The sequence below is a fragment of the Grammomys surdaster genome, unplaced genomic scaffold, assembly GCF_004785775.1.
Source record: "Grammomys surdaster isolate TR1022 unplaced genomic scaffold, NIH_TR_1.0 136, whole genome shotgun sequence".
NCBI lineage: Eukaryota > Metazoa > Chordata > Mammalia > Rodentia > Muridae > Grammomys > Grammomys surdaster.
The window spans coordinates 290,446-300,131 of NW_021604594.1; the positions used below are offsets into that span (position 1 = coordinate 290,446).

Below are 9,686 nucleotides of genomic sequence, written 5' to 3' on the forward strand. Positions count from 1 at the left end.
AGAGAGAGAGAGAGAGAGAGAGAGAGAGAGAGAGAGAGAGAGAGAGAACGAGAGAACATGCGGCTCTCTTTATATTCTTTAATACCCAGTCTCACTGAACTTCCTGTTGTGTCTACTCTAAATCCTTTTTGCAAGATCCTTCTAGCCCAGTGTCTCAGCTGGCATAAAGTTAAAGGTAGCAATGATATTCCCTCTTGGTCTCTCCAGGTCTAGGAAAGTGAGGTGATGGAATGTTGAGGCCCAAGATAATAGAACTCAGCATGGGATCTATGCTCTTGACAGTCACTTGCCTCTGGGTTCTGACCTGATTGGTGGGGGACAGATCTCCTCAAAATCTACAGATTGTGTCCTATCTACAGAAAGGGTGGGGGAAACGGAGGAAAGGACAGCCCACCCCCCTTTCGGGACTCCCAGGATGGGCATGGGAGAATGGGAAATGAGAGTCATTGCTGGATGCCAAGAAGCACAGGACTAAAGGAGCAGGCTTCCCTAAAGGGGAGCTTTCACCCCATCCCCTCAGGGTGTTCCCACACTCAATTTCAATATTGCATACCAGCTCTTGAATAAGTTTCTTCACATCCATCTTGAAAAGTCACTCGACTACCCCATCTCATACTGAAACCAAGCAAAGGTGGGACCAGCTCCCCACCAGATGGGAATCTTCTCTGCTCTCCTCTCACTGGGTAGAAAGGTTGAATCTGAGCCCAGTGAAGACTGTAGAGAGAGAGCATTGCTCAGCTTCCAGGTGACTCAGTGCTGCCACCACACAGTGCCCCAAACTCTGTCACTGCTCCCTAACTACAGCAGACTGCCTAGCCCCCCCACCCCCCATCTTTTACTTCCAGAATGTTCCCAACAAACAAGGGTCTCCAAGAAAAGGCAACGAAGAAACAAGATGCTATGGGGATGCTATGGAAAGCCTGACTTTATGACCAGGAGGGATTGGGGACAGAATTGAATGCCAGAGGATGGTGACATGAGCAGCCAGGGCTGTGAAGGCAGGAGGTTCCAAGTAGGGTCTAGATCCATCTTAGAAGGAACAGATGAAAGGCAGGCGACTTTTGCATGAAGCTCTTCGCCAATGGCCCCCTGCAGCAGAGAACACAGTGATATAAACTGGCTGGGGTCTGCACTGAGTTCCACCCCACCCTTGTCAGATACCACCCTATCCCCTTCCTTGGCTACCATCAGCTTCAGAGGATGGAACAGACTTTATGACAATAACTTGCTATACCATAGCAGGTAGGTAGGAAACTAGGCTGAAATGTGAATCATGGCACCTTTCCTCCAGGATGCATTGTTTCTGCCACTACACTAAAGTGCCTCACATGTGTCACAAATGCTGTTCCCCACATCTGTAGCTGAAGACGTCTTAGCTGTCACTTATTCCTACATCCACACCTTCTATTCATATCTGCTGGTCTGTTATTGATCACGTAAGTCATTCAAGTTTGTCAACCACGTATCACAGGAGGTAAAGGATTCCCAGCTACCTCCTCTACAAGGCATGCCCTGAGAAGTTCTCAGACCTCAGCCCTCCCCACAGACCAAGTCTGAATTCTCCATGTGGAGAGGGTAGGTTTGAAGAGGTGTGTCCAGGCAGCTGAAAGGAACAGCTGCAAAACTTCTACTCTATCAGTGCATCTCCTTGGCTAGAGCCTATTCCTCTCACCTTTGTTGCACAGAGTCACACAGTGTCCTCTCCCATTCCCAGGCTGCCCTGGGGCCCAGTATCCAAAATCCCAGCCGCTCCCATCAGTCCAGCAAAACTTCTTCCAGAAGAACTAGAGAAGAAAGAAAGTGGATCAGAGAACCAAAAAAGGCAGGAAGATCCAAGCCACTGCTGACTCCTCTCACTGCCTGCCGGGTGTGAAGCTGCATGCATGCTCTCACACCCATCCCTCAGTGTTTGCAGGGGGTGTGCTGGAAAATAACCGATGCTCCTGGACACCGTATAGGGCACACTTCCCCAGCTGTACTGTGGGGATCTTATTAACAAGCAGGCTCAGATACAGGAGATCAGGCATGGAGTCCATGATTCTACATCTCTAACAAGCTACCAGTTGATGCTGATGGTGCTGGCTCATTTATCCATAATCTTAGGCCTACTCCTAAGGAGGTAGACCCCCATTTTACAGCTGAAGTAAAGCTAAGAAAGCTCCTCAGCTAGTAAACAACTGAGGTGAGCCCTGAGCCAGTCTCTTGGAATCTGTCTCCTCACTTCAGTTTTATATGACCACATGAAAAACCAGCTCTGAGGACTGGGGAACCTCTGGCACCCACATTAAACATCCAGGCATGTTGGTTCACACTTGTAGTAGCAGTGTTGGAAAAGAAAAGATAAAGAGATTTCTTGGGGTTCATGATCTGGCAGCCTACCTGATCAGAGAGCACCAGGTCTCAAAAAATAAGTTAACCAGCTTCTGAGGAATGACACCTGAGATTGGCCTATGGTCCTCACATTCAGGTACACATAGAAAACACACACACATGCACATACAAACACACACAAACACACACCAAATCTAGGGAAGAGTAAGAGGGAAGTAAAAAGGACTCTTTATTGTAACACGCTTTAATTCTGATCTGAAGTGTCTCTCTAAGACTATGTGCTAGCGTCTGTGTCCCCCAACTCATGGTAGAATTGGGAAGTGATAGAACTTTTAAGAGGCAGACCCTACTTGGAGAAAGTTAGGTCATTTGGGCCATGCTCTTGAAGAGGATACTAGGGCCCTGAATCGTTCCCTTCTTCTTTGCTTCCCTGCACCACAGGTGAATAATCAGTCCTCTTCATCCACACACTCCCACTATGACATACTGCGTGTCCAGTCCAAACCGACATCAAGTGAGTGTGAACTGAAGCTTCTGAAACTATATGTCAAAATAAGTCGTTCTTCATTATAAGTTGATTCCCTCAGGCATTTTGTCACAGAGACAGCTAACTAAGTGCTAACAATTGCCAATGTTATTGGTGTAAATTTACCATGGCTAATTTTGAGCCACAAGCCTGAAGTTTTTGAACATGGAGTTAGTGAAAGATATGAGTAACCAATTCTCCCAAGACAATACAGGCCATCTCCATCATCCTATTTGCCTATCATTTAAAAGACACCTTGACTACTGAGCCAACAAATGATCCCTCAAGATAATCAAAACTTCCTGTACTTAGTTGAGTCCTAACTTACCCAGCCCCTGAGGATGCCTCCAATCCAGACGATGGACTGGTTGATCTTCCTGGCCAAGCTCTGGATTTGGGAGTTGAAACTGTAGCCGTGGATGGAAGCAAGGTTGCCTTGATAGCATCTCCTGCACAGTCTCTGCAGAGAGAAGAGTTAGGGTAGAGAATTCACTCTCTTTTGCCTCAAGATCCTGACTCTCCAAGAAATATCCCTACAACTACTCATAGACTCAATATAAAGGATTCACTTGCTTCCCTCAAGCCTATATTTTGCTTCTTTATCAGTGGTCAGGACATCCATGCAGGAAGTAGTAATCCTCCTTATAACTATAGCCACCATGTACAGACTGCTTAGCATGATGATTCAAATGCAATGTCTCTTTTGACCTTTACCACAAAAAAACAATGGTACCATACAGTGAGTCCTCCCTATGTATGGATATCTTGCCACCTAACTCAACACAGCCATACATTGGAAATATCTACTGTGTGTTTGTATGTGAGGTTGTGGGAGTGGTGTGTGCATGGGAGTGTGCTGCTGCACACATGCAAATGTCAGAGTAGGACTTCGGATGGGGTGTCCTCTACCATTCTTTCCCTTACAGTCTTAAGACAGGGTCTCTCATTGAACCAGAAGCTTGTTCCTTGAGATAGGCTGCCTGGCTAGTGAACTCTCAGGATCTACCTGTCTCTGCTCTCAGTGCTGAGGTCACAGGCATGCACTATCACAGTCAGATTTTTCCATGGGCCTGGAGATTTGAACTCAAGTCCTCATGCTTGCAGACCAAGCTCACTTACCACATAGCCATCTCCCCTGAAAATATATTTCTTTAGTTATGATTACTCTGAATAATACTCATTCCTTTGACATTAGTCCCCAAATAATAAAGTATAAAAACGATTCTCAAGACATTTACACTGCAGTAGGTATTATAAATAATCTTAAGATGGTTTAATGACTAGAAGAGGAGGTAGTGATATAGTTAGTGAATAGTTAAATGAGTTTGATTCCAGGTCCCACATGGAGGAAGGAGAGGACAAACTCCTGAAAGGTGTCTTCTGACCTACATGTGTATGTCAAGGTGCTTGCATCCCTACACAAACATACAATAAATAAATAAGCATAAAAAAATTAAAAATACTATGTCATTTATACATAAGAACTTTGAACATAGATATTGGTGTCCACTGTGGGGGTTCTACCAAAATCCCATAGAGAGTAAGGGACAACTACGTGTCTTCATTTGGAGGAGCCTGATCGCTGGAAGATGAACAGAGTTGCCCAGAAGACAGTCAATAGTCAATGAAAGAAGATGATATTAATACAGGGGTTCATTTTCTTTCCCGTTTTAGAGATAAGATAACTCTTTTAAAATTCATTTCAGTGCAGTTGTCAAATCCTGAGATTTTCTAGTTAGCATACACATGTGCACATGTGCATGCACGTGCACACACACACACACACACACACAAGACCTACAGTGGGCCACACAGAAGTATTGACAGAGGTGCAAATGGGTAGGTCTGTCATTTTGAATATTTCCTCTTACAGGAGTTAATTTTTAATGATTTATATGGTTTTAATGTCACATTTTATTTATTGTGAAGTTCTCATACACACATAGAATGTATTTCAATCATCCATCGCTCCACTCCCTTCTCTAGATCCTCCTGAATCACACACACACATCAACTTCCCGATTTCATATCCTCTTTTTAGCAAATATGTTGCCCACAAAGACTGATTAATGCTCCTTAAACAAGTATGAGCATAGTCAGCCTACCAGTGGCCACACCCCTTCCAGCAGCCACCAATGATGAGGACTTGTGTGTACCCCTCCACATCCATGCTGGAATACTGACTAGCTTGGTCTTGTGCAAGAAATCACAGTCATTGTGGGTTTGTGAGTGCAGCACTTCTGTCATGTCCGGAAGATACTACTTCACCCTAATTCCCACCCCAGTCTTTGGCTCTTGCACTTGTTCCACCACCTCTTCCAGAAAACACAAGTGTCTCTATCACCAGTGTTTTTACACAGATCAGTGGCTCTAAAGGTACTGTTCTCAGACCAAGAAGATCTCTATTCCCAGGTCTTTGCTACAAATGCCAATCCTCATAACAACGCCCCCCCCCCCCCCCCCCCCCTCTTAATTCAAAGATTGTGAAGGTGGAGCTGCAAACTCTATATCTTAAGAAGACCTCCAGGCAATTCTGCAGCTTTGAGAAACACTGGTCTAAATGAATAGAGAACAGAAGTTTTAATCCAGTCCCTTTCTCTCCCCTTGACCTTTTCACCATGTCTTCCTGTCTCTTACCTGAGCCTTATAAAATGTCTTGGGAGTCCTCACCAGCACATAGTGGCAGCTCTTGCACCCAGGTGTTCCATGCAAATAAGCTGTGTCCTCTTCCTTGGGGCATGCTGAGTCCTCACCTAAGGCATGTGGATCTGACTTCATTGCCTCCTCATCCTCAAAGATGTCTCGATGTTCAGAACCCTCAGTCTCTTCTCCCTCTGTCTGCATTGTCTCTTGAGTCAGAATCAACTCTCTCCCCTGCTCCCCAGAACCATCTGCTTTCTGCTGCAGGTCTTCCTCTCTCTTGGGAGTCTCCAGGTGAGGGTGAGCAGTCTCTAGGGAGAAGAGGTAACCTGCCATCACCTGAGAGGCTCTCTTCCTCCAGCACCTCAGACAGCTCCAACAGTCCTCTTGAGCTTTCTTGGGTACCAATTAGGGGCCACCCAATAGGAAGGAACTCCTCTAGGTTGGGTAAGAAGAGATGTTTTAAACCAGATTCATAGGTAAACAACAGCTTGAACTCTGGCTGACACCACAGGTATGTGTACGGGTGAGAAGACCTTGTGTGAGAAGCCTCAATCATCACTGGCCCTTCATCTTAATATATATGTCTTTTGTTTTCTTTCCTTCTGATAAAGCCATGTCTGAGCCTGAAAGTTATCTAACCAGAGATGTGTGAGCAACCCAAAAAGAACACACTGTAACCCTGGCTCTCTGATAACAACAACAATGACCAAGAGAGTGAGATAGAGGAAAAAGAAGGAAGATGGGTGTGAAAATAAAAGGGAAAGACTTACCCAGATGAAAAGCAGAAACCATTCCCAGCAGGAGAAGGGACAGGATCAGGGGCTGTGTCATGTCTACTTGATCCTGTAGTAGAGGCAATTCCACCTTCGGCCTCACAGCTGTCCTTTTGCGTCCAACACAGCTTCTGGCACATGGCATGATACTTGTTTAACTACGTGATAAAAGAGGGGGCCAAAGATCTACTACTGTCTCCTCCTCTTCCTCCTCCTCCTAATCCTCCTCCTCTTCCTCCTCCTCTTCTAAAGACAGACCCTAGGCAGGAGCCTGAAACAGGCATCAGGGGTGGCCAGGATAGACAGCTGGGCTGCAAAAGTCTCTTCCTAAGATCTTCCTGGCTGTTCCCTAGTTCACATTATACCCACGTTCTTGACCTACAGTGACAAGTCAACCCCAAGCCAGAGTTGACTTCACTTATGTGGGGAAAATAGAAGCAAAGATGGTAGCTATGGTGATCCTAAAAACAGCACCCCCGCCCCCGCAGCTGCTTGCTTTCTAGTGTCCTCCCATTTTCTCCATGACCCTGGCCTGTGCTGTGTGTGAGCACATCACTCACCTCTTGAGGGTCTATGGCCTCCACTCTCAGGGGGTGTGGCTACTGCCCCACAATCAGCCCCTATTATACTGTGCTTTTGGGGAAGTAGGAAGGGGCCAGGGTGATTGCCCCAGGCCAAGTTTGGGGATAATGGAACTGATAAAAATTGTTTCAGTTTTTTCACCCCAGACGCTGCTCTCTGCTAGCATGGCAGAGCCCTGTTTTTATTGACCTGTGGCCCTAAACGGAAGTCTATATCCATCAGTTTGTTTCAGAGGCATTCGTAACATCAGGCCTATCAACCAGAGGTAATGAGTAGTATTAGTGTTTCTAAAGTGTCCATCCTGAAAGATAGCCCTTAATTCGGAAGCACCCTTCCAAAGTCATTCTAGGATGTGATATGCAGACCCCAGAGAGCAACTAGGAACCATGAAGGGACGGGGGCGAGGGGAGCCTGAGCATCCACATGAAGTGCTTTATAAGCAGCAAACCCCTGATCCCTGAGACTATAGGATTTCCTTGCTTCACAGATGTAAACAATAGGATTCAGAGGAGGAAAGCTCGCCAAGCTTACCTGACGTCCTGCTAGTTTCTATGCCAGCTAAACTAAAGCTAGAGTCATATGAGAGGAAAGAACTTCAATTGGAAAAAAAAAAGTCTCTGTAAGATCAGGCTGTAGGCAAAATTACAGGGCATTTTCTTAAGTAGTGATTGATATGGAGGGTCTAGCCCATTATGGTGGTACCATCCCTAGGCTGGTGGCCCTGGGTTCTATAAGAAAGTTGGCTGAGCAAGCTATGATGAGAAAGCCAGTAAGCAGCACCCCTCTACGGCCTCTGCATCAGCTTCTGTCTCCAGGTCTGTGCCCTGACTGAGTTCTTACCTTAATGGCTTTCAATGATGAACAGTTATATGGAACTGTGGGTGAAATAAGCCATTCCACTTCAAGTTACTTTTGATCATGGTGTTCCATTATAGCAATAAAAACCCTAACTACGATTCATTCTCTCTCTCTCTCTCCCTCCCTCCCTCCCTCCCTCCCTCTCTCCCTCCCTCCCTCCCTCTTCCCTTCCTCTTCCCGGCCTTCTTTCCTCTTCACAAACCAGGCCCTTTTCCGTTCTCATCTTCAATATGCAGTTTCTTCTGTACCATGGATCTGCATTGTTTCTCAACATTTTGCTGTTAATACTTAGGACCACATATTAGTTGTGAGGGCTGCCTTATGCATTATCTAAAGTTTAATAGCACTGTTTGTCTATATCCGCTAGATGTCTGATGTTCACATACACACACGGGGGGTGGGGAGGGGGAGAAACAGAGACAGAGACGATGGCAACCACAGATTTCATAGATTTCATTTTCTAATGATCTTTGGATCATTTAGAGACCACTGGCTTAGACTTTATCACTTCGTCTGACCTCTAGACATACGGCAAGGATGTCAAAGAAGTAGGAACTGAGATGAAAAACCTCACGCTAAATCTTCCAGTCAATCTGTGGACCATCTTGCCCTCCCTTCCTACCTCCCACCAGCCCAGTGACACCACCAGGGTTAGGACTAGAATCAAGCAATGCAATGCTAATCTCAGACCACAAATTTAAGAACCCACTAAAAGTTTCAATATTAAATATAAGTAATATAAGTAATATTTTAATGCAAACTTTCTTAAAATCGAATTGAATGAAAATATATTCACAATGACTAATTTTATTTAAACAACCAAGCTCCAGTTCATCTACTGTTGGCCAAAGAGAAAACAGTGAGTGCATAGCCTTGGCTTTGCCACATCTGCCTGTCAAGTTGAGCTGTGGCTTGTTGGAAGTGAGGTTTGATGCAGTTTGGAGGTGTTCTGTTGGACTGGCACACACCTCCATAAAAGCAGACACAGGTCATCTAGAGACCGAGATACCCTGGATACCTTGTCTTCCTCTGCTCTTCCAAGGGACCTACAATTGAAGAAAAAAAGGAGAGGTCACTTCCTGGCCTGATTGCAGAGTAACGGTCTTGACTCTTATCTCTCCACCCAACAGACCAGGCCACCCACTTATCTACCTGACACTGGGAAGGTTGGTCAATTCCAGTACCCTCAGAACTTGGTCTACAACTTTTAAGTTTGAAATTGCCCCAGTGAGGAAAGGAGAAACACAGATACCCTTGTCAATTTTCTCCTTCACCCTGGGGTCCATACAGCATGTATGGCTGGGTTAAGCCCCAGGGATTGCTGTTCTCGTGAGCCAGCACCACCATAAGCCTTGCGCGCATTGCTTCTCGTTACACATCCCCACAGGTTTAAAAGAGTTGCCTAAAATCCAGTGACAAGTCAGAGACCAGCCTAAGCCCAGGGTTCTATGTTCCTCACCCACTCCATAGAAAATGTCTCATGGATTCTCTCTTATTCTGCCCCACTTATTCATTCATGCATGCATGCATTTATGTGGATCCTGTTTTTCTTGCACTCAAAATCCTGACAAAAGACATTCTAATGCTTCAATAAGCTTGCCACTGTTCACAGGGATTCCTCTCTAATTGAAAGCCGGAAGTAACATTTTTTAAGTTTTGCTCCAGACCAGGCACTATGTTTGTATAGGATTTTTTTTTTACAACCACTACTTTCGTATGTAATTCTAACAAATCATCCTACAAATTGGGTATGGTCATCTTAAGTTTACACATTTACTTTTAAAAAATATAATAGAAGTTAATGACTGTTTCAGTTCTCACAGCTTGAAAGTCCTTGTTCATATTCAAGTGTGTCAGCCTGACAGTTATCCAATGCACAGTGCGTCCAAGACTCAGAACCACTATTTTCATTTATATTCAAATGAGTTTCTTTCTTTCTTTCTTTCTTTCTTTCTTTCTTTCTTTCTTTCTTT

At 45.1% G+C, this 9,686-nt stretch overlaps 1 protein-coding gene across 1 annotated transcript; it reads right to left on the reverse strand.

The window, feature by feature from the left end:
• Positions 1 to 898: 898 nt before the first annotated feature.
• Prg3 (proteoglycan 3, pro eosinophil major basic protein 2) lies at positions 899 to 6,858 on the reverse strand. The gene is made up of 6 exons (XM_028763084.1): positions 6,834 to 6,858; positions 6,271 to 6,431; positions 5,495 to 5,808; positions 3,186 to 3,317; positions 1,673 to 1,784; positions 899 to 1,089 (listed from the first exon to the last, which is right to left on the reverse strand). The coding sequence occupies exons 2-6, from the start codon at positions 6,416 to 6,418 to the stop codon at positions 1,031 to 1,033; spliced, it is 765 nt and encodes a 254-aa protein (XP_028618917.1). The 5' UTR covers positions 6,419 to 6,431; positions 6,834 to 6,858; the 3' UTR covers positions 899 to 1,030.
• Positions 6,859 to 9,686: the final 2,828 nt, after the last annotated feature.